Here is a 27624-nt window from a genome sequence, read left to right as displayed (position 1 = left end):
CTCCCAGATTACTTCACAGAAAAACTACTTTCCTGTAGTTCCCTCCATCAGCCATTCTTTGTTCATCTAAATATAGATAAAATCCATACACTTGGCAGCTCTGAAGCACACAGTTTGCTAACACAATGTTTAGCACAGTCAGCTCCTGAGAGGGAGGAAGGTACCTCCTGCACCTTTCTGAGCACAGGAATAAGTATTCCTGACCCCTCCAGTGACCCGCTTTCTATCTGAAACGTTAGTATTCAATGTTCTTCACATATTCAACACAATTTTAAAGTCATCTGCACCTACCCTGGTTTTCTAAGAGATTCTGCCATAGTAGTTTCGTGTATTCCTTCAGTATAAAAAGGTTTAAAGAGAGTATATACAGAGATGCTCTGAATGTCACAGGAGACTACAGTCAAACTCTTTGGTCAACAGATACTTCTCTTTTCAGGTCAGGTACACAAATCCTTTCAAAGTGTTTCTTCACAACTTGCTTATGTACTGCCAAGGAATTCACTTAGCTGCTGTTCATTCAATCAAGTCACTTCAGATAATGTCCAATTTCTTGTGTTTGGATTCAACTCTTAGAGGACACTCAAAACCATGGCTCAGATTGACTTGGCTGGTATGTAACTTTTGTTTGGCTGATGGCTTATATTCTTCCAACCATTTCATGCTGTTCCCTCCCTTTCTGCTCAGAGAGGTTCAGGTGTACCTCTGACGGGTATTTCATCACAGCCAGCTGAGTCCTTCCTTGTGACTAATCAGGTGTGATGAAATATCCCCCTCCAAAATGGAGGTAAAACAGGTAAAGGCAATCCTTTCATCACCAAACTCATCTTCTTTTTAATCAACATAAACTATTGTAACCCTTCAGGTTTTCACTCATGATCTCATGATTCATATTATATTTTCCAGAAGTAATTCCTGCTCTTCTTCAACAATTCAGTTTGTTTCAACTGTAGTCAGAGCCATTGTCTGCATTGTGATAAAAAATGCTTATTGCATGGTATATCCAATTGTGTGTATCCCACATTGCAAGACTGAGATTTACTATTTGACAAACTCCTGCTAATAAGCATAAGCACAGCACATGCAATATTCAGGGAAAAATAAAAAGAGCTGGAAGTTGATTAAAAAATATTTCAAACCTGATCGTGAATTATCATATGAGTCCTCTGGTCCCTGCCCACACCTCTACTTGAGAAGAAATCTCAATCTAGTTCTTTCCTACCTTTTTCGCCTGTGAAAAAACCCCACCCTGCAACATGTTAAAAGGAAAGTGCATTTGCGTATGTACTGAATTCAGTTCTTTACTAGATATGTCTTTTCTTGGCAAATTCAGGGCAAATAAATTTCCTCTTGTAAAGACTCCTCCTCCTTGTGTAGAGTTTTGTTTGAAACCACCCAGGAGCAGCTCGTATAAACAGTGCACAAGTAAGCACAAGGGGCTCAACATCCTATAAGCAAAACGCTCTACTCTGCTAAGCTGAAGTTTTTCAGTTTTTTGGCAGAAATATCATTTGAGAACTCCAATAAATGTACATTCAAGTCATAAGGCTTTTCTCAGCTCAAGATTTACATGGGCCCCCTTTGTATCAGCCACAGAAGTATTTTAAGAGTTTGGAAATTCTAGAAGCTTTCCTCCTGCCCTACTCAGCCACTCAAGCTTGATTCTCATTAAATCCCCTGACATGTAATATATTCCAGTGTACAAGAAGCCCTTCATTACTTCTCCATGCTTAGAAGGTAATAAACTCATTTCAAAGGATGGAAGTAGGAACTATTGCAGGTGTTTCCTTACCACTCCATGCTGAGCCAGGAAGGCTGTGCTAACACGGTTTGAATGAGTCAATGGTGTGCTCCAGTGATGACTTGAGAAAAAGCATTTTTAGATTCCAGTTAAGAGGGTTTCTGCTCTAGCAGAAGGTTTAGTAAGGAATTTATCTGAAATGCAGGATGGGCTCTGGAGTTACAGATTCCATTTCCAACTCAGTTACCAACTTTTGTCACTGTGGACTTAGCACATCTGCTGAGCTACAACTGAGCCCGCAGTTTGTTACACAGCCTTTGCTCTTCCACTTGTGCAGTGGAGATAATGAACTCAAACAGCACACTGTCAGCTCATTTTCTTTAATAACAAAATAAAGAGGAAGAAAAAGGGGCAGGGAATGTGTCTTGAGGTCTCAGGTGAAAGCCATGCCCCAAAAGCTTTTCTCCTACCATAATTTAAACAGGAACTATCTCTATTTTCCAAGCTTCAGAACAGATGTATATATATGAGACTCCGCTCAGTACTGGGAATATTTCTGAAACACATTTAGAGACTGTGTGTGCAGAAGTACAGATACCTCTGACACCTTCAACTTCACTATTTTTTACTGCCTTTTACAGCGAGGCATCAGTATTTTGACTCAGAACTAAGTGGCCATGTTTGTGAGCATGTGTATTGCAATATTGGTAAACTAAAATCCTTCCAGTAAGGCATCCAGGTTGCTTTAAAATGAGACTAGATTCTTGGTTAATTATGCACTCTTGGAGAAAGCAAATGTGCATTTGGTCCCTTCCCTTCAGACACTGAAGGGACTCCTCACGGATTCCTGTTCTTTTTTCGGTTGTGGCTCCGTCTTACCTGTGTAGTTAGGAGGGCAGATACAGACATAGTTGTTGATCCCATCCACACATGTAGAGTTATTTTCACAGTCATTATCCTCGCAGTCATCTGGGTTTATTTCACACCTCTCCCCCTCATACCCAAGGAGACAAGAACAGCTTTGGAGAAAGAAAGAAGATAATCTAAGTTAGCATGGCTCGGAACGGGTAGGAGGTTTGAGGTATACAACCGAAATTAAAACATATAGTAGTGAGTTGCTGGAGCCAAATTCACTGCTGCTGTGCAGTACAGAGCACTTTAACCCAATGTGTTTTGTGAAGGATGCAGCCTGATGGTTCATGGGGTCATGTAATCATTTACATGAGACATAAAAGCAGCAGCAGGAGACAGCCTCTATCATGCTTCCCTTTGCCGACTCTGTTGATAACACTAGCTCTGAGTTGAAGTAAGCAACTCCAGGGCAGGAGAGTAAACACCACAATGTTCAAATTCTTGCCTTCTCTTTTAGTGATTTTGGGAGTGTGTGGATTCTTGCCTACCAAGGACTGCACAATCACAGGGTAACTTGGCAGCTTTTAGATAGCTCACTCTCTTTGAAGAACAATGGCTCAAATTGAGTTTACAGACATAACATTTTCTTCTCATTACCACTTTGTCACTTCTCCAAACAAGAAATGTTTGGGAATGATTGCTTTTACAAGTGCAATAAGGTTTCAGTACTTCTGCAGCTCCTCTAACATCGTTTTGGAGAAGAGCTGATGATGTCTAGGTAATTCAACTAAAACACAAACAAACAATGGTTCTGTGAGGATGTGGACACTACTGAAGAGTAATGACATCAAATATTTTCTCTCACAAGTCTGTGATGTATGGTCCCTGGAGGGAGTGTAAGAAACTAAGTGGTTGAGGAATGACTTTTTTTTTTCCAATCTGTTTCATCTCTAGATCTAAAAGTTCTGGTTGCTAAGAGAACCTTTATATTTCAAACTAGCTGTAAGTGATGACGAGGTGGAGGCCACAGTTTCCTGAAAGGGAGTCTGAAAACTCATGTTAAGTGCTGCAGTCATTTCAGTGGCTTCTAAGAAGCCAGCAATGACATTTGAAGTTTGGGATTGCCAGTACTGGTATTCACTAGTCACAGAAAGGGGGGTGTGTGTGGAGGGGAAGGGTCGTTTTGAGTCTCAGTCCAAACTACACATTCACTCAGCTTTTCATTTCCTTTCCCAGGCAAGTTCTGGTGGCAGAACAGGAACTGAACAAATGTAAAGCACTACTGATTGATGAGGATGAAAACCAGAAAGCACCAGCGCGGTCACACTAACTGCCATCCACCGCTTTCTGAAACCAGGGGCATTTCAAATGCAGAGATAGCTGCAGGGTACTTTTTGTTCAACTCAGATGGACAAGGTTGACATCGGGTGGTTATCCCTTCTTCTGTAGGTGTCACGGAGTTGGGAATGCCCTGGATAAATAGGAGATTTTCAGAATCTGTGAATGATTGCTCTCAGCATGACATTTGCTTCTCTTCCTCCTGTGTGCCACCGACTGAGCAGAGTGCAGGGACTACCAAGGGCTCTGCATCAGCGTTCAGTAGGTCCTAGGTTGGACCCTGAGGATAAGGTTTGATTCTTTATGATATGTGGAACCTCAGAAACTAAGAGAGTAACAAAGAGGAGGAAAAAAGGGCAGGGAATGTGTCTTCAGCCACCACAACAGTAAGATCTTGTACATGGGTACAGAACAGGCATACACGTCACATGCTAACAGTCATCTTCATTCAGTTCTGCAGGGACCATTCCCAGGTCATGAGAGTTAGAAAACCTTCACTATGAATAACCAAAACCAAACTGCTCAAATAAATCCAATTTAGGACACAATAAATCAATAAGGAATATTTTCTTTTCCTGTCTCAAGCTCATTATTGCTAACAAAATATGCCCTCTTGCTGACCCTGCAACGATCCAGAGGATCACAGGAGGCAGATAAGCGAGAAGAGCTGGTACACCATCTTCTGTGTCAATACAACTGTTACGGAGGGGGTTAAAGACATCTAATTAAATACAGTGACACATTCATCATGTCTCCCTTTTTGATTACAAAACCCCATTTTCAGGGGTTTATAACTCAGCCATAAAAATATGCTCCAGGCTGTAACTTGGCATCCAAGGGCCCAGTTTGGGAGCACAAATTCTTCTCTCCATTTTAAGAAAAGCAACAAGAGTGGCTTTGTGCTGGTTATTTGTATGTGAATATAACACCATTTTCTTTCCACAAAAGGACTGGGACAGCTTGGATGCATGCAATTAAAAATGACATTATTAAATACTCTCACAGTAATTGTTCAACTCAGTGGAGTTACCATTAGTAACAATACATATGGGATTGTTAACATACAATTGCTCAGTATTAGGACACATTCCACACTGAAGGAAATGTCAGCATAATTGATGACATTTGGCTACTGGTCCCTATGTATTACAGGGAGTCTTTACATGCTTACGTATGATTCTTTATTTTGATTTGCATTCAAATGTGCCAAGTCTAAGGACTGAAATTAAAGATAAAACATACAACTTGGGACCCGCATTGAAGCAGATGTTGAAAGAGTTGCAGTTTGGATTTTCCCAGAAAAAAACTAAGAAGAAAAATGAAGTTTGCAGAGTGAGTGGAAGGTCATCAACCCAGGCTCCAGCTGACCCAGGGAGAAAATGAATTCCAGAGGCAACGATGAAAACTTTATCCTGACTAAATAGTGAAGCAGTGTGAGATAGCATTTCATTTGGACCTCAGGAACAACGGAGCCACGCAGGGAAGAGTTATTTTCTAAGTCCAAATTCCCTATTCCTCTAGTTTAGGGAATTTCTGTTAGTGTTGTGTTTTCCTACAAATAAATAAACTAAAACCAGACAAAGCCCCATTATCCTCATGAAAGCAAAAGGGAACACAGAACTTCAGGGCAACATTTTAGGGGTAAACTTTTAGAGCTGAAGCATACTGACAATGTTGTTAATTTACTTTATTAACTTTTTTTCCCCATAAAATCTAATGAAACATTTTAGCATCTGTTTATTAAAATAGGCATTGTATTAAAATAGGCAAGTATCACCTTTCAAAAAAGATCAACTTTAAAAAGAGATAGTAAATTCCTTCAGGAGTATTACAGTTACTTGGTAAAGGAGCTTTTGACATCTACATCCCAATGGAGTAGCCTCTAAGTCTGGAAGTGCAGTGTATTTCCTTGAACAAGGCTGAATTAACACCAGGGAGTTAATGAGTTCCAGGATTTTACATTTATGAGGGAACCTAGAGTTTGTGGCAAATGCTAAAGAAAATGCTCTGGAAAAAGGAGGAGATTTTATATGGAGAAAAGTTAAAACAATCCAGAGACTTGGCTTCCCAACACCACAGGTTATCAAAGATAAGCTGATTGCCTGTGGCTAGCTGAAGCAGAGCTGACAGCTCTGCCTCCCTTGCCAAAGACTTACTTACACGCATACTAAATGACTGTCTGATTGTCCATCTTTTTTAATCAGCCTCAATAAGCACCATTTTTGGCAACCTCTTCTCAAAGAAAACATAGATCAGATTAGATTAGAAAGAGCAGTTCAAAGGGAGGAAGAACCAAGCCACACAGTGGCACTTGACCATTCTTTAATGCAGAAGTCATCCCTACCCAAGAAGAGAGAACGTGAGAATTAGTCAGAATTGAGAAAGTGCAAGAATAAAAGACGACGAGAAGGACTCAAGAACTCAAGCTGAACCTCTGTCCTTCAGCTGTTCCACCAGGACCTGCTATTACACCAAATCTGAGTGTCCCAGTGCCCTGCTGCTGCCAGCCCTGCTGGGTACCAGGCACAGTAGGTGAGTCAGGCTGGAATCCTGGTCACCACTATGCATTTCCTGTCTTTGCCTGGGGAACATCACCACCTTAGCATTATTGAAAAGGTAATTTTCTTGTCTAAGGCTACAGAAACTTGAGAGTTAAACTGCTTGGCATTTCACAGGGAGAGAGTTTTGGCTTAAGTTTCCTTTTTACAAGAGTAAAGATTTGACAAGTTTGGCAGCAGAGCTTGTATATGAATATATTTCCCTAGGGAAGAGAATATACAGAAGATATAATTTCTTTTACAGGCCACACAACAGAAAAATCCAAGGAGGCCTCTCATGAACATGTTTTTGACATCCGCTTCCTCACAGCATATAATCTAAGGCAACGTTTTCCCATCATGATGAGCACAATCTATATGCACGCAACTCTGACTGCTGCCATCCACTGGAGAGGACATTTCCCACCAAAAAACCCCAACCCAACCAATCAACCAAACTCAACCACAAAGTATTTATCTTCCCTGTCACTGACTGTTCCATCCCACACCACATAACTCTATGACATGCTAAAGCTCCAAGTTCCTCTTCTCCAGAGCAGCTGGGGCTACGGACTGACTGAATTAAAAACATGGAGAGAAAACAGAGCAATGCATAAACTGAACATTCAATTTTATGAAGCAAGATTTTGATGAGATATGGTTTTATGTGTCTTTTATTAGACCAACCGAAACTATATAAATAACTATAAAAGCAGAAACCTCCCCTAAAAAGCCTCAAAAGTTGTTAAGCAACAAAAGCACCCCTGCAGTTTTATAAAGGATCTCAAAAACTACACGCCTTTGGAACTGAAGCAAAGCCTCTGAAACTGTAAAATTCTTCATGAGAAAAATTCAGAAGTAGTTTTTATTTCAGGTCATTCCAAACTTTTTACTTTCTACCGCAGAACAGAACAAAAACGCTGAAGAAAAACCTGATCCAAACTCCACGCTGAAGCCTTTATTCTAGTATTATGGTTGTCATAAAATGTTTTACTAGCATATTTTTAGTATCAGCTAGATTTTGGAGAAACGAGTACTGAGTGACAGAAAACAGATATTCTATTATGGTATAATTCTGCTTTGGCATAAGCTGGAAAAAACTATCTAAACACTATTACGTGAAGCCGACCAGGAGGGAACCCGAACTGAAGACCACCAGACCTTTATTCTTCTCAAGCAGAAACCAAACCATAACTTTTACTCCCGAAATTGCTTGGCTTGATAAAATCTGAATCAAGAAGAGGTATATGAGATCAGAGTAGTGCTTTCACCAAAACCTAGAGGGTCTGTGAAGTAGTGTGACCATTTGCATGTGCTGTGATCTACAGAGCCTCCTTATCCTCTCCCACCACCATGCACTGGTATGACCCTACAGACCTCTACCCAGGAGATGTGCTCTTCTGCTCTTCTCGGCGCCTTGTCATGAGTGCTCAAGATGAGCTCTAAACTGCCCCTCATGGAGACATGGTCATGGGTTTTACTCCTGCCCTGCCATGCTGGAAAGCCTTGGGTTTTTATTTGTAGCAGGGCCTGACAGTGTTCCTGCATCCCTATCAACCTGCACTTTTCCATTGTAATATCATCAGTGTCCTGTGTCCAACACATGCTGGATCTGTTTCTGTAAGAGGGGAATTTTTCAGGATGCGCAGGCCCAGAGACAGAGAGAAGCTTTGGGGCAGTTGTTTCCCATTCATTCCATGCACAGGGCAATATGGAAGCCTTTTTCCCACAGGAGGGATTTGGGGAGTCAAACAGAAACCACAGTGCTTTCCTGGAAATCTAAAAAGCATCCTCCCATTAGTGAGGGAACAAGAGAGGGGTCCTTACGCTCCTGCACCTTACGCCCTGTCACTCACTTAAAATTTCACCTGGCCCTTTCTATTTTGAACCAATCCTGTTTTCTGACAGATGATATGGGTTTGCTGACTTGGTTAACAAACAGTTAACCTCAGTTGGAACACTCTTAATCACAGCTGAAACCAAACTGGAATCAAAATGCACTGGTTTGACTCCCTGCTCACACCATTTATAAACCTTGCATTTCCACGTCTCTCTCCAGCTGCCATGGATAGGCAGCTACACATAGGAGAGGACAAAACAGCAGCCTCAGTAATGTATAAGCTTGTAGAAGTGAAGCTTTTGTATATGCCATTGAAAGAAGAGTGTGGTGTACTTTCGCACATATTTTGTGAAAAGAAAGCATAAATAGTGAGGACTAAATCTATGAAAATTTCAGCAACTCTCTTCTAAAAATAAGAATTCTATCAACTTTTATAACAAAGAGTGGCCGAAGCCCCAAACGTGTATTTTCTCAGCTGTAAAGTGGTGCCTGTAGCAGCACAAATCTTTCAGTTACTTCATGAAAATTCCTAGACTTTTCTTGGAGTATCCCCACTTATTCTATATCATTCTTACATGGGGAAACTGAAATTTGTCTTGTCCAGCTGCAAAGGTTATTCTCTGGCAGGCACAGATGGGGCAATCTCTCCATGTTTTCTAATTGTTTCTCTCAAGCCTGTTTGTCTACAAGATTATTCAGTATGAAAACATTTTGCATCTGGTTGTCGAGCAACAGATGCTTACTTTACAAATACAAAACAAGGGTATGTGAGTTTGAAATGCCCCAAGGAAAATTAACATAAAGATAACACAATGCAGAACAGGGAGACTGCTCAAAATAGCTCTTAAGAGTATATTCTGTGAGAAAATACGGAGGCCTGTTTAAGAGGTAACGACATGTCACACCAAGGAAACGATATTAATTACTTTGTATGGCAAATAGAAGTGTTACACACAGTGGCTTTTATAAAGTGGCCATTATAGTTCATTAATACAAAGTAAAAACACATTTAATAGCTCATTTTAAAGGAATTTTGTGTTACTACCTGAATCCATCTTTATTTGCCTCGGTGAGGTGGCAGGTCCCTCCATTCTGACATGGATTTTGGATGCAAGAATTAATGGGCATGCTGCAATCACGACCCTATTTGGGAAAATTCAGAAGAAACAAGGTTAGTAAGACACGCCATCTCAATCAATGTCTTTTGCTCCTTCACCTTATGCGAGGCACCGTTTACAAGAGGTCTGTGGTCTTCAAGTCACATCACCTAACATTCTCTACTGATGGTTCACAATTTAAGTGAGAAATTGGGCAACAGCTCTGGTGGGTATCTTGGTATCAGTTCAGCTTCAAGATTTTAGTTAACTCGTTCATTTGCCTGGTTTAAGGAAACAGTTGGTTTTGTCACAACTTTAACACACTATCATCTCTAATGCTAGTTACAATGAAAAGAATTAATCATGACCACAGTTAAGCAGAAGGCCACACAGTCAGCACAGGACCACATAGTCAGCACTCTTTCCACTGCATTTACCCACTGCTCACTTAAAACACTGCAACAGTACACCGTGCTCGTTGCTACGTGTTGTCAAAACCTAAAGGGGAAAATTCATGTTTATCATGGGAGCTGAGTTTGAATTTCTGTACAGAACACACCAAATCCTGTTTCAGATATTATCACTGCATCAGTTCCCTTCTTAAAGATTGCCCTGAAATAAACATCCGTTCCAAATGAACTCCACTGTTACCAACTGACTGTTTATTGGCTCTTCAAGGTATTGGCAGATTTCTCTGGTCATTATATTCTGCTGATTACAACAGGCTATTTGTAAAGTTGGCAAATCCATCACAGTTTGTTCTTGCTTTTCAGTACTCACACAGTAGGGTGGAATAAAGATACCTGAAAGCCTCAATACTCAAGGGATCTGTGCAATCACAAGAAGTTCAAGAGATCGCTCTACTCTTCCTACTGAAGGTCCCGTTAGCAGTGGCCCTCTGCCAGCTCATCTACTGGAAAGCTGATACACGACTGTAATCAAGCTGAGGAAAATATCTCAGGAGATACATTAATTCAGTCACAGTTGCCAGGGCTTGTGCCTTGTTATTGCTGTTATTTACGTTGTACTTTAGAGGAATAACAATGGTAAATCTAGTTCTAAGTTTCTAAACAAAGAGAGCAGATGCCAGCCTGTGACACTGGTTCCTAGCAGCTGAAACTTCTGTGTATGAGTACTGACCACTACCCTACCACTGCCAACTCACCCGGCTGACAACACTCATCAGAAGTCATGCCTTTCTCCACCAAATTTGCAACAGCCTCCAACCCTTTTCAGACTCCACATACCTGGTGTTATGTACTGGAATGGGGGACACTCAGATGACCGTGTTAACAAAATGGAGCATGTTGATGCTTCAGCCATATACTGCGCATGAGAGCATCAGCTGTTGTTGTTTTTCCACCTAGCTTTGGACTTTGTTGTTCTCACAAGATACACTACTATGCCAGAATTAAGAACAGACTTTGAGAAGCCTAATACCGTACTTGGCAGATACCTGACCATGATTGGTACCTGACTTGCCTCAGGATGAACAGTCGTGTTAGAAAAGGCATACAAAAGGACTATCGGAATGTTCAAGGAGAGGGAGCAACTACTTTGGAAGAATACATTATAAAGACTAGGATTCTTCTAGAAAAGAAAACTGATGGGGGTGATATGACTGAGGTTTACAAAATCATGGAGGTGGTGAATGCAGAATTTCACACACTGAATCCCTCATCAGCAGAGGGACACTGACTGATGTTAGAACATTACTGTAATGCAGATAAAAGAAAACACTTCTTCCAAAGCATGAGCTCCTGGGATGCTTTTGCCACAGGAAGTTGTGAAGTCAGATAATATAAAAGCCATTAGACAAATTCACATACAATGGATCTAAATTAGAAATATGAAAGGCAGGAGGCAGACATGAGCTTCTCCAGTTGGATGACTGTGGATGCTAGGAGAACTGGAGAGGAGTGGTGGCCAGGCTTGTGTACTCTCCCCAAACAGTAAAGATCTGCTGCTGCGCCATGGAAGACAGAATGCTGCAGTAAATGCATCAGAGACCTATTATGGCATTTCTCATGTTCTTATGTTAAAGTTACTGAAAGACTTATTTGGTTCTCAACAAGGAAAATGTTCCCTACCCTTTCTTCTAAAAAGAACCAAGGCGCTCCCTGAACCAAGACTACATGGCTTTGTGCATTATAAGGGAAGGATCTCTAAGGAAAACCACACCAGGATGGGTTTGATCAGTTTGTCTATGACTGCATATCAGTTTGGGAAATCTCACTCTTGAGCAAGGAACAAATAGGCTGGTCACATCTTTCTAACCCTTGCTCATCACTGTCCTCTCTCTTACATCCTGCTAAGAAGTTCATGCTCAGCTCTTGACCAGTGTGCCCATTTCCAACAATGTGCCCATCCTGGAGGTGATGAGGATTGTGCTGGTTCTATGGCAGTTCAAGTTCCAATCATGCTTGAAGTACAGTATAAATAACAGCAACAATCTGAATTTGCCCTTGGAGTGCTTATCTTGACATTGGTGTCACCTCCATTAAGCCTAATCAAGGCATTAAAAAAACCCAAACCAGCTTGTAAGTGTGAACTTTACTACAGAGCTCATTTGATCTGGTTCATCCACTCATGGTGCTAGGCTCTCCCTTTCGTGTAATGCAGTTCAGTCCTCCAGACACCCCCGAGATCTTCGGTATTTTGTCAGGTAGGACGTATTGCCATCCGACTGCAGGAAGAACTGAGACACATGAAAATTATGCTTTAGTCCAAGACCACAGAGAAGTTCGTTACACAAACATAAGACAAAGCTGTATGTCTTGAGGTTCTGTCCCCAGCATTCCCAAGAGAGGAGAAGCAGCTTTGCGTGGTAGATTTGTACAAATAGAAGGAAACAGGGGCATCCTTTTCCTTGGTTGAATGAGAAGAGAAACACTTCCAAGGAACAACAGAAAGTCCTGGCCAGCCCCCGCCTCACTGAGCGTTCATTCCCCCAACACAGCAGTGCAGGCAGCATGTGAAGCCCTCACCCAAGACCTGGCAGAGAGGGCTTCTGCTTCATCTATGCTGCGCCTGCCAAGCAGCCTGTCCTTCTCCATTTGAAATCCCAAGCCCCCAAATGGCTCAGGGAAGAATTGGGAAAGCGCCGAGGGAAGCTCCTGCAGGTTTTATTTTGGCACCATGTGGTCCGCAGCCCTTTGCGGATGTGAGCCATGCAGCATTAGCACTAACCCACTGCCACCCTTCTGCAGCACTGCCTGTGTTCTGTCCATCTGTGTTGTGAATCCTGTGTTTACCACGTTATCCCAGAGGAGCTGGAAGATGCCATTTTGATATTTCTAAGATCACAGATACTTTTCCTGTGTCCCTGAAGAACTGACTATTTTATAGATACGTCACTAGCATCAGTTACTTCTGTTACATACGAACTCTTCATCCCTCTACCACTATAGTAAGTCCTTTGCAGCTAAGCATAGCAAGAAGCGAAACAGCATCTGTTTTTCTGAAGTGTTTTGTCAGTTGAACATGGTGTAAAACAGTCCCATCATTTCTACTGTAATTATTCAGATTATTTGGAATGTTCTTGTAAAAAATTAATAAAGATAAATGTGAAAATGAGAGCAAGGCATTTTCAGTCTCTCTCACTGGCACATGAAATTTCTCACGACTTAGCTCATTTCTGTACTGATCATGGCTGAATTATTGGCTTCTTGGGCCTCAGGCACCATGGAAACTGATTAGGATGTACTGCTGAATCCAACTTAATTACAACATTAAGATGCCGCTTGGCTTTAGGAAAATTAAGAGTCTCTCTGACTCAGTTTACTCATTGTAATAAATGGGCAAGCAACACTTAATACTTCAGTGAGGATTATCTTCTCCAAGCTGACTTTATCAATAGCACATTGAGAGCCCACAAAACAAGTACCATTTCTCTAACACAGAAGGCTATGACAAAACGGAGAATTCTGGAAGGAAAGAAGTTGCAGCAAATATTGGTACTAATAAATCTACAGCAAAGCAAGGGCATTTTATTTCTCCATGAGACTGTCACTACTCAGGAGAGCCTAAAGACATTCTAGAAACATCTTTCAAATGAATAATGGACTTCTTCAATCCCAATTTGCAGTAAGACTGTTCTTCCTGGAAAAATGGAATTGCTGTCAAGCATCACTAAAATTAATTTATCTGTGATTTGGGAAAAACTCTTTGAATTACATTCCCTGGAAATAACTACTGTTACAAAGGAGAATATTGTCTATTTGCTTCAAGATTAAAGAGCCTTTTAATGAGGTCTGAATCAGAAAAAGAGGTGCAGTCTTTGTTTCAAGAATAGGCAAGAAGATATGACTGTCTCAGCAATTCACAGGAAGAGGATGAAGGTCCCTCTGTGTGCAATATTTTATTTGTAGAGCTTTTTTAAGCTGCAGTAGTTTTTTGTCTAGTCTGATAGGACTAGATCCAAACACTTCGATGCAATTTCTCTCATTTTCTGTAGAAGAGGAAAGGATTAGGCGTTGAAACATACCATTTCTGCAGCTAATCAGAAGACATATGTTCAGAGTCCAGCTGCCTTTTAAAATCAGAAGTATCTCAGCTGGTCCAGCCTTTATCTGGGCTGCTCCAGTTCCATGTTTTGGTGAATGAGAACAGAAACTATTCCTCCTACTTAGAAAGCGTCAGCTCTTCATGTCATACTCAGCAGCAATTAACCGTACCGGGTATCAGTGCATATACAAGCTGTTCCTCAGTACTGCTTTGCCAAATCCTGGCCTTTATAAGTAGCCAGGACTGGAAAACATTACAGCATGATTAGTAAAACACCTGAGAACAAGTAGCAAAACCTAATAAGGACCTCAGCAGGAAAACCAGAGGATAATGTGATAAAAAAGCACTCATTTGCTTGGACGCTGTTCCCATCACTGCAATGATACTTTAAAATGAATTGTCACAAATTGGCATTGTCTACGGAAACTGAAAGCTTCATTCTAGATCGTGTGGCAGAGATATGACCTCTGTCCATTTTAATGCGATCCTTCACCCATTTCTAACAGCAGCGGGCCCAGATAAGAGGTGGCAGCATAGAGCTGGCCACAGCCATGAGGTAGAAACCTCCTGGTGTATAAAACTATCAGTGCTGACCACAGGAGAAACATGATCCAGCCGGCGATGAAGGCATCGGCAGACAGGCAGCAGTCTGTCCAACTGCAACAGTTTGTGAATAGGGAGCCCTCTTTCCAGCTAATGACAGCCTTGTTCAATGACTATAATGTTCTAAAGCATGCTGGAAAAATGAACTAGACAAAAGAAATAGCAAAGTTTATTTGAGTTGTTAACAATATACAACATGTTCATAATAAACTGTATTTGGATGGTGTATGTAGAGAACAGATGGCAGTGCTCATATGCTTAGTAAAGATACTAGACAAAGACAAATATAGTTAATACAGGCTTTAAATCAAGAACTAGGAAATTTTCATAAACAATTATTGACCTCCAAATACAACTAAAGCTTTCAGGGAAATCAGACAAAACTACCAGGTATAAAGATACTGTACTGCAAACCTAGACCTTTATGTTTCTAATAGTGGAAGTAATGCATCTGTATAGAACTGTCCCTCTTACAAACGTTCACCCACTTGTCTTGTGGGTGTCCTGCTCAGAAGTTAATAATCAATTATTATTTCAGGTAAAATTCACAGAAAGACAAACGGAGGCATGCTCTGTGTTCTGTGCAGGTGCATTCAGGAATGTTATCCAAACTTACAAGTATCTGCCAGCTGTAAAATTTTAACCTCTGAATGTTGTGAAATGAAGAAATATTTGACACCTCCAGCCACTATGTGTAGCTTTGCTCTGCTTCTACAGAGCTTGGGAAGTATTTTATTAAACACAGCTTTTGAACAATTCTGATGCAAGCTGAGAGCTCGAGTGTTAAAACACATCTGCACACGCCTGTGGGACTTGTTCATATATTCATATATAAACATGCATACATTCATATATTGAACCTGCAAACGTCTAACAGCAGAGTGAAGGACTAAATGTAGAGTGTAAACAAGTCATAGTTCCTGGTGCTTTGGAAGAATCAGATGAGATGAGGTGGCATGAGAGGAGATGGGGGGAAAACCATCCAGAAATTATAGAAGACTGAAACTCAGCACAGAAAGAGAACTCAGTTTAAACTCTTGCATGTTTTTTGTTCTTTTTCTTGACTTTAGCTTCTTTTATGCTTAGTAAAGTGAGAACTACGATCAAAGCTCTTCCTGAAGTTAAGGCATACAGCTATCCAATAAGGCATAAACTGATGCTACAGTCTTTTACCTAGTGGCATCTTTACTAATATCTTCTTCCACCATTTGAAACCTTTAACCCTGTGTCATAACTAGTCAAAATTGGAGAATAAATTGAAATATTCCCAGGGCAGGAAGGGATAGAGTTGTCTCATGAACAAAGTTCTATCACATAAACCTGAATTCCACTAGAAAACTAAACTGGGAAATATGAATGAGGTACTCAGCACTTTCTGTGCAATAAATACATTTAGCAGCCATAAATACAAAGGAGAAACAAGAACAATTTTGCATAACTGGCCAAGGAAAGTCAATGCCATTAATTCAGCTACACACCCAAGACACTGAATTACAAGTTTGGTAGGAAAAATTCTCTCAGGTTTTATTCATGATTGTGCATTTCAGAGGCTTTCAATGCAAAGAAACTCAGCATCTGCTGCAATGAGATTGTGAAAAGGGAAAGTGTTGCATGAACTTCAAATCTTAAAGCAAGTTATGAAAGCATGCCATCATATGCTAATCACAGCATGAAGGAGTTGATGGACACCTCAGCTACACACCTTTGTGAAGGGAATACTCACTTATCAAATAGAGATGTTGTAAACTGAGTACAAACAAAACTAACTTTAAAATATAAAAGTAATCTAAATTCTTTTGCAGGAAGACCTAAAAAAATACAACATTGGGAATTACTCTACTGTTACTTTACAAACTGAACCATTTGAAACTGATTTTCTAATGGACTGCATGGATATTAGGATATGTGTAGGCAGCTTACACAGTGATATCTATATACAGTCTGAAGCGTTTCAGTAGATCCAGGTGATACTGTTTCCTTGTTTATGCTCTTTCTGGCCATGGGCATAATGGCTAAGCCTCAACCTGGAAAAGATGTAGATGACGCTCACTGGCAAGGTCAAAGAACTACAAGAGCTGGCAGGGTGTATGCTAGATCCATCTGCTTAGGCATATATACAAATTATTTGGCAAGGCCTGGATGGTATCACAGTAATTTTGGATCAGATTGCTTTGAGACTGCCAGGTGGAAGTTGAAAGATTTTGATCATCTGTTGTTCACAAAGATGCTGTGACTCTTCCTTCTGAACACAGACCTTGCTACAGACACACGTCTCTGATGCCTCTAGGTTAAGATATGCACAGTGGTGATGAATTAACTATTTCTCTTTAGTTATCCACCCCAATGGGGTAATAAAAATGTAGCTTCTGAGGATTGCTGCTTACAAGGCAATTAATTTAACATGAAAAAGCAATTAATTTCATCCAATTCTAGTTTTAAAAAAGATTTAAAACAAATTTGAATTTACCGAGACAATTCTGCTTTCTTTTTTTAGTTCACTATTGGTGATTTACAGCTGTACTTACACTGACACAACAGCACAACAAAAAATTTGCCCACTGTCAACAAGCATCATGAGAAATATTTGGTAAATTTGGTAAATAGCATACAACCTGGACTATGAATAGAAGATACACTGATCCTGGTTTTGGTGCTGCCCCCCCTGCCATTTGGCTGATTTAACTCCCTCTGAAAACTCATGTTACTATCTGAAGTGAAAATACAGATACTAGTTATTTATACTCCACCATCTTCAGCACTCAATAGTTACGTTCTATGCCAGCTAGCTTCATCCGGCATCTGATTAAACAAGGATTGGGTATGGCAGCAGCACTTAGTGACTTCCTTGTCCTTGTTAATAAATCACAATTGTCAGTTCATAGCAAATTAGGTGAACACTGCTCTCTTAAGCCTCATTTTATTCAAATCAGAAAGATTTATCATCCTCCAGGGTATAATACACCTTCCAGTACCTCTGTAACTAGTAATCAAGGATATGCCTGTCAAAGTCAAAGTGCAAGGATTCATCATATTATTTTTTAAAAACTCTGGTTCTTCTCCTGTGAGTCTGAAATTTAATTCTCAGTGGACACCTGAGGTTTATTTTGCAATTACATTCATTACAAAGTAAATCCTCATTGTCCTTCTAAACCTCTCCTTACATAAGCACTTTGGGTTTCAGTGCTCTTTTGGGCTTTTAATTGATGACGGAAGATATCTCATTAATCTATCACTGAGTCAATTCACACAGCACAGGTCTGAATTGAGTCCAGAGGTACCAGACTGGATGGGGCAGGTGGCTCTAGAGCTTCCAAGGTTAAACTGGGTGATACAAGACTGCGTGAATGTTTTCAGAGATGTAGAAGAAAATTAGGGTCACTGGAAATAGTTGATTTTGCCCAGGGTTTCCTCTGTACATAATATCCAACCCAAAATAGTTGATGCAAAAAGGACATTGAATATTTTCTATGTAGTCTCTAATTCAACCAATATTCATGAATGAGAACAATATTTTCGGTACCTTTAAGGGCCTATTCATTTTAAAATACATGTTGCAGTGACCACAAAACTTTCCTCTCAGGCTATCATAATCCAGTGCCTCTTTTTTTAACATGAACACTGTAGAGAAAGTTATAAAGACTGGACATTTGTATAGAAACCATAATTCCTATTAGTAAAAAAAAAAAAAAGAAATAAAACAAAATACAGATGTCCTTTAAACTTACTGTTCAAGGCAATTAACCTATGCCTAACACTTAAGCTACTGAACGCAGCCTGCATGACAGAAGGGGGACACATGACACGCAGGAGCCCAATGAAGCCTAATCCTCAAGCTAGACTGGCATAATACCATTTCTATTAACAGGAGAAGGTTTACTCTCACATGATAAAGCAAGTTTTCTTTCAGCTTAGTCTCTTTACAGCAACTTCTCCAATTCCATCATCCCCAAAGGAAAGGGGAAAATGAGGCAATTAACCTTCTAGGACAATCTTTGTTCATATTTTGGACATGAATCGTCAAGTCCAGTCAATGCCAAGAAAGCCTCAAGGATAATAGAGAGACAATCACAAGAGAATCTAACAACAAGGATTTTCAGCTGTGACCACCTACTTCAACTGACTCAATTATGCAGAAATGGTGGGATGCAGAAAATTAAGAGCTGGTTAAACAGAACTTGATTAAGCAGAGTTCTAGCAACCAGCAATCACCTGAAAGGCAGACAAACCACACGGGAAGAAAAATTATGATTTAGAGTAACAGGACCAGGCAAATGTAAGAACAAAAGCTTGAAATTCAGACTAAATGCCAATAAAAACTTCTCCTTTAGCCTGGGAAAAGAAAGATTGGAAGTCTGGTCTCTTAAGGCATTTAGAACTAGACCGGCAAAAAAGCAGTAAAAACAAAGTGAGGGGAACTAGGCCACATTGAGAAAGAAGTGAATGTGATGGTGCCCACCTGTGGGTATAGCTTACTATTATTCTGATGCAACACTGATCGAACACAGCAAATGCCTGAAGCTGCTCAACATCTGCTTTCTTGTTGGTCTAAGAAAAATGGTAATACTTCTTCAGAGCTGGTTCTATTGTTAAGAGCCCTCATTAGGACATGCCACAGTATATTACTGTGTTTTACAGGGCTTGTGGAGGGTGTACACAGGCCTCACCACCTCCAGCCAGCAACTGTGGCGGTAATCCCTCCTTAAGCCTTTTAGTTTTATACTCTTCTAGATGTAAATCTCATTTTTCTTTAGAGCTACTATAGCAGAAAGGGTAAAAAGAAAGAAACACAAGTCTGATGCATACTAAGCTTTACGGAACAAGCGTATGCAAGAAAACACTCTGATGTCTGCAGGGTTTCTTTCTGCCCTAGGAGCATTATATGAAATTATAATCACCTACTGCTGACACTGGTGCTTGCCCTAAAAATCCATACATAAATATAGGTCTACTCATTTTACATGGCCACCCATTACCTCTCACCCCTAAAGGCTTTTTGCTTTATTTTACTAAGAGTGGAAAATGCTTCTTCAACATTCATTAATAAGTATTTTACGTATCATTAAAATGAACAAACAAAACATAAACCACCCCAGATCACACAAACACACACTCCAGGAGGATTTATTAGAATGAAAGTTCAAGGCAGAAACACCTTACACAAACAGTATTCTGCTGCCCTGATTTCTTCATACAAAAACTTGGCATTGAGCTCACATTCCAGTGCCTCTCCCCCGACCCTGATACTTCTTGAGGAAAGAGGCCAAGACAAAATAACTTGTGAAGGCAGAGATGTTTGCTCTCCTGTCTCACGTGCATGAGGGGAGGCTGGCTTAAGAGTTCCTTCCAATTTTTCCTCCTTTTGCAATTTCAACTCAGGGATAGATTTGTGCCCTGCATAATGTATACGGGGACTTACATGCTTATAATAATAGATCCAAAAAAACAAAAGCATGGAGTTACACTAACAACATTAGCCTAACAAACCAGTCAGGGACTCTCACATGGCCGGCATGTGTCAGCAGCCAAGCTCCATACATTCATATAACCCCACCCAAATCAGCATAACCCAGAGACTGGCCCATTGCAATAAACTTGCACTGGCTCGGCCTTGAGCTGTAAGAGCAGCCCAGAATAACCACAGATGAAGAACCACTGCCATATCTATGTTTTAAGGTCAGGTCTGTGTGGAATACTGCTCAAACAGCCAGTATTTCAGGACTGTGACAGATGATTCATGTAATAATGCTACAGAAGTACATGGCAAAGTGAAAATAGAGCAAACCGCATCTGCCCATGCTCCAGGGAAATGCCAGGCCACAGGCATCCTCCTGAACAAATGATGCAGCCAGTGCAGCACTGAGCTCATGCTAATGCTATGGGGTCTGTACTGATGTAACCTGCACATTAGCCCTGTGTGAGCAGCCACAGCTACATCAATCCGCTCAAGGGCTGGCACACTAGTTCTATCTGTGTACGACATGTGATAGACACGAATCTCATGTATCCCAGGGACATTCTGCTCTGAGAGTCTCAATTTCTAACCCTGTTTCCAAGGATGAAAACCTGGCATAGGGGGTAGGGAGGAGGAAGAGCCAAATTCCTATCAGAACTTTGGAGCCAGCTTCCTCACTAAATCACATTCTGGATTCACTAGAATGCCTCCCACCACAAGAGTCTGGCTGCAAAGAATACCATCTCCCTAAAGCCCAAGAGCTTTACCCGGGATTTTCCAATTGTATCTGTCATTCTGGATGACTGGTGAAATTGTCTGAACCCTTGAGATACTGCAGTGCTGCTAGAAAAGTCAGGACACTGGCTGAACTCAAAACAGAGGTGAAGAGAGCTGGATAAAGTTTACAGAGCAACTCTACCAGACACGATCAGGATCTGTTGCCTCAAGTGTGGGCTGTGCTAATTTTACCTATCTTCGCTTTCCACCTCAGACAGCTTTTGGTAACAGAAATACCCAGAGTTGACAAACATCCTGTATCCCAAAAGCTCAGGCTCCCATTTATCTGAGCAACTGAGGAGGCTGTGGCGATGCCTGGGCAGGTAGTGTGTGTTATGTTCCAGGTTGGCAACGTTCTTCTATTTCAGATAAAACACAGATGTCTGTTAAACTCTCTTTCCTCAGTTCTACAAATAACCCCATTTGGAAGAAATAAAATTATTCACCTTTTGTTGTTATCTCATTTTGAATGGAAAAAAAAAAAAAAAAAAAGAATGAAAGACACAAAAATTCGCCCCCCAAAAAATCCAAGAAGGCATTTTCAGAACATAGCTATAGCAAACTACCCTGTTGGTTTCACTCACCTGAGGTTTTACTACACCTATTCAAGTATATCCTCTCTCAGTGGCTTATTGATTGCAAGTTTGATTATTCTCTTGAATTCTAATACCCCTAGACTCGATTGTACAGTATCAATGGGAGTCCATCAAAGCCACACACTCTGAAGGATAAATGAATTAGCACGGTAGCATTATCTATGTACCAGCCCCCAGCTGCACTCACAAACACTTGTGCTGCAGGTGGCCAGCAGCATTTAATGCAGAAGAAAGCTTCATTTCTCTTCTTGTAATCATACCTCATTATCAAACCCACACCTGTTATTTAAATTATCTTTCAAAGAATGCTATGGAGAAGAGGAAAACTGTAGTAGTGAAAACTAAGACTATAGGCTTTTGAGACTGCAGTTCACAGAATCCCAGAGTGGTTTGGGTTGGAAGGGACCTTAAAGCTCATCCAGTTCCAACCCCTGCCATGGGCAGGGACCCCTTCCACTGGAGCAGCTTGCTCCAAGCCCCTGTGTCCAACCTGGCCTTGAACACTGCCAGGGATGGGGCAGCCACAGCTTCTCTGGGCACCCTATGCCAGCGCCTCAGCATCCTCACAGTGAAGAATTCCTTTCTTAGATCTAACCTGAACTTCCCCTGTTTCAGTTTGAATCCATCACCCCTTGTCCTATCACTACAGTCCCTGATGTAGAAGTACTGGTAGAAGTTCCTGATTCCATCAGGCACCAGTTTGGCAACTGGCAACTCAGGTGCCTTTCTGCTAGTTGGCCTACTGTTTTATCACTGAAGGCTAGCATGAGCACGGGGAGCCCACAAAGCAGCCTGTAACTGCCTTTCCAGGGAGCTTTAGCAAGCCGTCAGCTCATTTGAATGAGCTTACATTTGGAAACAGGGTGGGTTTTTCACTTTATTGATGCACTCTTCCACACAGAATTTTTTCAAAATCTACATCAAACAAGGAAAAACAAATGCTGAGAGGGCAGATTTAGGGCAATTTATCAAGGTCTGGGAAATAGCTTCCAGATGGATAGAGCTGTTTGGTGCTGGCTGGTGAGAAGGAAGCAAGGTATTGTTATTGAATTAGCATGAATCTCTGGTGGAGAACTGCATGGTAGATAGAGTGCTCCTTTCATATGGTTTGCATTTGGACTTGTCATAGTTCATTTTTATTCAGAAACCTGTGGTAAAGACATGCAGTTCTTTTTTGTTTATTAAATTTCCCCCAATTCTCCCTGTACTGTTACCCAGTCACTATTTTTCAGCTCTGCTCTAAGTGCCATGCCTGGCTCTATTTGCTCTTTGCCATGCTTTGATGACAGCTTGGTGCTTACAAGCTCACAAGTGGTTTTAGGCTTTACAGTCACACACTGAATGTTACCTGAGAAAGTGTGAGAGAGGAGAAAAGCTGGATGCTCAATGAGATGTTTAAATTGAGTCACTTCAGGAGTTTATCAAAACCAAAGCAAAAGGATGCATACTGAGGTCTAATGCACACAAGAAAGTGATTGCTAATATAACCAGAGGATTCTTCTTGTTAATAAATCCTCCCTTTTTAAGCAAGTCTTCTAGCAGTACAAATGCATCCATATGAGTGCATTTGCTAATACAGAAATTCTGTAAAAAAACAAAACAAAGAAACAAAACTAAGGACAATAAAAAATGCTCATAACCAACAAAATTCTACTCTGAATAACCTGGATACCTCAATATGTGCCGTACAGAGTAAGACTCACACAAAGATTTATGTATTTCCTGCTAGTTTTGAAAGCGTTTACTTTCCCAGTTACCCTTACAGCCACCTAGTCCCACCTGAAGCATTCAACCTAGTTTACGTTACCATCAAATTAAAATGACGGTTCTTCTATTAACCTGAAGAGATAAACAACCATAGTCCCTCACTGCAAAGGCAAATCCACTATTACCAAGCAGTTAGTTTCAGTTAAGCGAATTTCTGACAATGTAGAAATCTTTTAAGATCCTAGAAAAAGTTGCTGCTGATATGCCAATGAGTAGAAGGATTTTTAGTGACAGGGCATTTCCAACGGCTTTTTCAGTTGTTTAGGACAACTGTTGTTTTTCCGAGTACTGGGTGTGGGGGCACTGGGGTGAAAGACAGGAAACACGCTTTACATCTTCCCATTTCCAGTGTTCTAAGGGATCAACCACAATTACTCTGTTACCATCTGGGATGTATCCTGGGCAAACAGAGAAAGGAAATGGCGATTTCATCAGAACCAGCTAATTGCTAAATCCTACCTGAAATGTAAGATGGATACTTGTGCTTACTTCCCACATGTATGCCTGGTTTTACCCTTCCTTTTTTTCCCCTATAATTCTTATTACTCTGTGTATTATGAGCATCTGCTTCAACTGACCAAGACTCTGTAAGAAAGATGCAATGCGGCAAATAGAATCACAGTCTCCAGGATGCAACCTGCTTCTTTGGCTATAACATCCAATCTCCCCAGGCTGTGAACAGATCATATGCCTCATTTATTACTTATACTTAATCCTTCAGCTACTGACTACTGAGCTAGGTTTCCAGTTCTATCAACTCTGAAACAAAGTCTTGGTAGCCTCAAGCTCTCATGATGCAGCGTTAGCAATGGCAGTTACTCATCACTACTCAAGAACCTGTATTAGTCAACGACATGATTTTCTGATTTCAAATGTGCTCTAAAAAAGCTGACCCTTCATGCTCACAGTGCTCATCTACCAGATTTCTTTTGTGATTTGCACATCACTCTATGGACACTAGTGCCCAGAAATCAAGGGACAGCTGAGCTACTGGTTGTGTCTGATCAGTTATCATCTATCTGCTAATTAGGCTGTGCAAGATGTAAAGCAGGTATCAGCTTTCTGTCACCATGAACCAAACTGGCCCTTAATTCTCATCTGAGCTGCCTCCTCTTTGACCTGGCAGCATATGAAATAGTTAACTTGTTGCTGACAAAAGAAAAGAAATTAAAATGAAGATAAAATCAGAGAATGCCTGAGGTTAGAAGTGATCTCTGGAGATCATCTGATCCAACCACTCGGCCCAAAGCAGGGGCAACTACAGCAAGTTGCTCAGGATGATCTGTGTAGTCAAAGCACAGAGAAATGCCTTTCCAATTGTACAGGATAAATCTGTAGCAGAGCACAGCTGAATGATCACATGCAATCTGCATGGTTAAGGGATCTTTTGAGCTCAGTTGCCTGTAAAATTGACTTCTCATGGTACAACAAAGAAAACAGAAGGGGTGGGGAACACTTGATTGCTTTTCATGTGGTTCATTTGTAGTCATACCTTGAAGCCAAAAGGGCAAGTGCATTGATAAATCTCCAGTGGATCACTGTTGCACGTCCCATTGTTCTTACATGGGTTGGAGAGGCACGGGTTACACTTGGACACAACACTGATATCCACTGGCTCTGGAAAGGCAAAATGCAGGAGTATTAACAGACAACTGGATTACAAAATGACTACTTCCCATCTCACACATACATTCTTTCCTAATGCAGTATTCACCCTGCGCTGGCACAAACACACGTGCTGCGGGTGCAACTTTACACAACAGCATGGGATTCCCAGGGATCAGAGAGCTTCTAAGTACTAAATCAAGTGCTAGGCAAGTCTCAATGATGCTGATATTCTCCTGGATATGCAAACATCAGCTCTGAAAAAACATGCTGGGAATCTCCAGAGAGTGGGCTTATATATACAAATATATATATAAATAATATATATACAAAATTGGTTTCAGCAATTTTTCCTTCTCTCAGTGCTGGAAATTCTGCAATAGCAACCCCTAGGGAACTATAACGTGACATTTCTATGGCTGATAACAAGAATGAAAGTGCAGATGCAACAGCAGAAAAAGAAAACATGCATAAGAAATATTCCGTTAGAGGCTTATGGAAATATTTAAGTGCAAATGTTCTACCATCCTTAATTTTAACAGAGCCCAAAACTTATTTTCTTTTTTTTCTGCCCAGAAGTTTGATTATCAGCATTCTACCATCTCAGGCGGAATGCAACAAAGGCAAATATGGAAAGATGTAAACGGCTGCAGGTAAATACACATGGCTATATTTAAACCATTTAATAAACCACATTTTTTAACAGAGCTCTTCCAGAGAAGTAGTGATGTTTGTGGCTGAGCAGGGAAATGAACAGACCAACACAAAACTAAGTACATTTGGGGTACCAAGTCAATCCATATGTTATTGAGATTTTACAGAAAGCTAATTTAGACAGCTATATTTAAAGAAATTGTGATTTTGAAATGGCTACATTTCAAATAGCATTGAGTTAAAGGCTTTTACATGCAAAAAATGAAACCTACCACTTTTAAAGGGCTTCAATTGCATCAGGCAGTAAAGACTCTAAATTAATATTATTTTATTTTTAAGGAAATGCACCTTAAAATAACTTAAAAATGGTCCTGTCCCAATCAGAAGTGGGCACAAAGTTTCTGTTATTGCATGATAGATGATAAGGACTAAATTGTGGAACATCCTGAAAGTGAAGAACAGAAGTTTATCCTAGATATTAGAGAGAAGGTGGAGCTCTAGAAGGTTACCAAAAATCCCTTCCAGTTAAGGATTTGTTTTGGACCATCCTGTATGAGATAGAAACCTCCATTATTAACTTTGAATAATTGCATGCATCAATGTTGGGTAAAACCATGACAGAGATGGGTAACAAGGAGCCTCAGCTGAGAAGCACCTGCAATGTATATATATCCTGATCTTTTACTGACAGTGGTATTATCAGGGCCACTGCCTGCAGAGTGCACCATGCAATAATGAGGACAAAATACACAAGTAACAAATCCAAACATTGAAATAAAAGACTGATGTTGTCCTCTTCTATCTTTTTGCTTCTGTATAACTAAATGCTGTACATGTTTTTAACTTGGAGTTAGGGCAGCAAGAGGAAATAACATCTGAATTTCTGGCACTGACAGGGGGTGGAACGTGACGTATCTGAGCTACTTTTGCCTTGAAAGTAGAATATATGAGGAATATACAAAGGTAGCTCCTCAGAGAGCTCATGAGAAGGCAGCAGTGCTGCTCTTCTGGATTTAGAGGTAGGTCACAAAGCCAGAATTTGTTCTATTATTTATTTATTTCATAATACATACACATACATTTCCCATTTATTCCTATGGCATAGATCAAAGCTAATCAATGCAGGAGCTAGTAAGAACAGTGTCAATTCCTAGCAGTTAAGTAATTCCTTAGTTTGCCCTTGTGGATTTGATTTATAAATCCATATAGCAAAATGCCCTCAGCCCAGCACATTCCTTTGCTCTACTGCATAACTAGGAGGGCAATTTAATAAAAAGCAGAGCGGAGTGTGCATGACTTGCACATTACATACTCCTGTTTTCTTGGCTCTGCTGAGACACATAACCTTGTGCTCAGTCCCAGGCTAAACCCAAAATTTTAACTAGAGTAAGTTACACTCTACTTGTTTTTAATGTCAAAGTTACTGGAGGTCACAGAGGACACCTAAGCACTACATTTATACAAGCACCTCAAGGTACCCAGCTCAGAGTGGCCTGACCTCTGCAGCAATGACTCAGCCTTTAGGGCCTGGGGGCTCAGCCCACCCTGAGCTCTGTGCTAACACTGCTTGAGCTAGGACTCAATCTACAGAGGCTGAAGGACAGACAAAGCCTTGGACACTCTCTGTCACCCCACACACAGCTGTAATCTTCCGCTGTCACAGGCCATGCTCATGGCTCCAGCTGGAAGGCAAACCTGCCCTGGACACTGTAATAAATCCTCTTGCTTTACCATAAAAGAGCATCATTGATGTCTGACAGGATAGCACAACACATTGGATCTTAACCATGCACATGGCAAAGTGGGTTTCATTAGGCTACCAAATCATGCACTGCTCTTCAAAATATATGTATTGTTATGAGAAAAAGTGATATTTTTCTATGGCCTGGAGCTCCTTGGAGTATACTGCAACTTGTCCAGACCATCAAGTCTCTTCTTGTCCAAAGACCACCTCCAAATCAACACTTTTTTTGTCCTTTTCTATTCAGATAAAGCAAGCCAGTTGGACAGCATGGGAGACAGCTCTCCAGCTTTCTACTGGACAAAACCAATATTAACACAAAAAACATAGAGTTGCTTTTAATAGTCTGGATCACGGATTTACTTGTCTCTTGCCTAAGACTTGCTTGGTCTTGAGAGAAAGTGAGTGTGACTATTGATCTAGCACAGTTTCAGAATGAAGAAGTCATCTAGCTTCTCTTCCTGGATTAACTTTCAGACCCTGTTTAGCATGTAAATATGATCATTTTCTTTGTTTCAGTT

General features: G+C 40.7%; 1 protein-coding gene across 1 annotated transcript in view; it reads right to left on the bottom strand.

Moving 5' to 3' along the window:
- SLIT3 (slit guidance ligand 3) overlaps positions 1-27624 on the bottom strand; it is a gene marked incomplete at its 5' end in the record, with an annotated part of 525497 nt that overhangs the window by 52496 nt on the left and 445377 nt on the right. The window contains 3 exons of the mRNA XM_080626822.1: positions 2618-2757; positions 9351-9448; positions 24596-24720. Of these exons, the coding sequence (XP_080482948.1) occupies positions 2618-2757; positions 9351-9448; positions 24596-24720 (363 nt within the window). The remainder of the gene's footprint in view (positions 1-2617; positions 2758-9350; positions 9449-24595; positions 24721-27624) is intronic.

This window comes from Psittacula echo, assembly GCF_963264785.1.
Source record: "Psittacula echo genome assembly, chromosome: 11".
NCBI classification, from domain to species: domain Eukaryota; kingdom Metazoa; phylum Chordata; class Aves; order Psittaciformes; family Psittacidae; genus Psittacula; species Psittacula echo.
The sequence above is the reverse complement of the archived record's forward strand: the minus strand, read 5'-3'. Positions and strand labels throughout refer to the sequence as shown.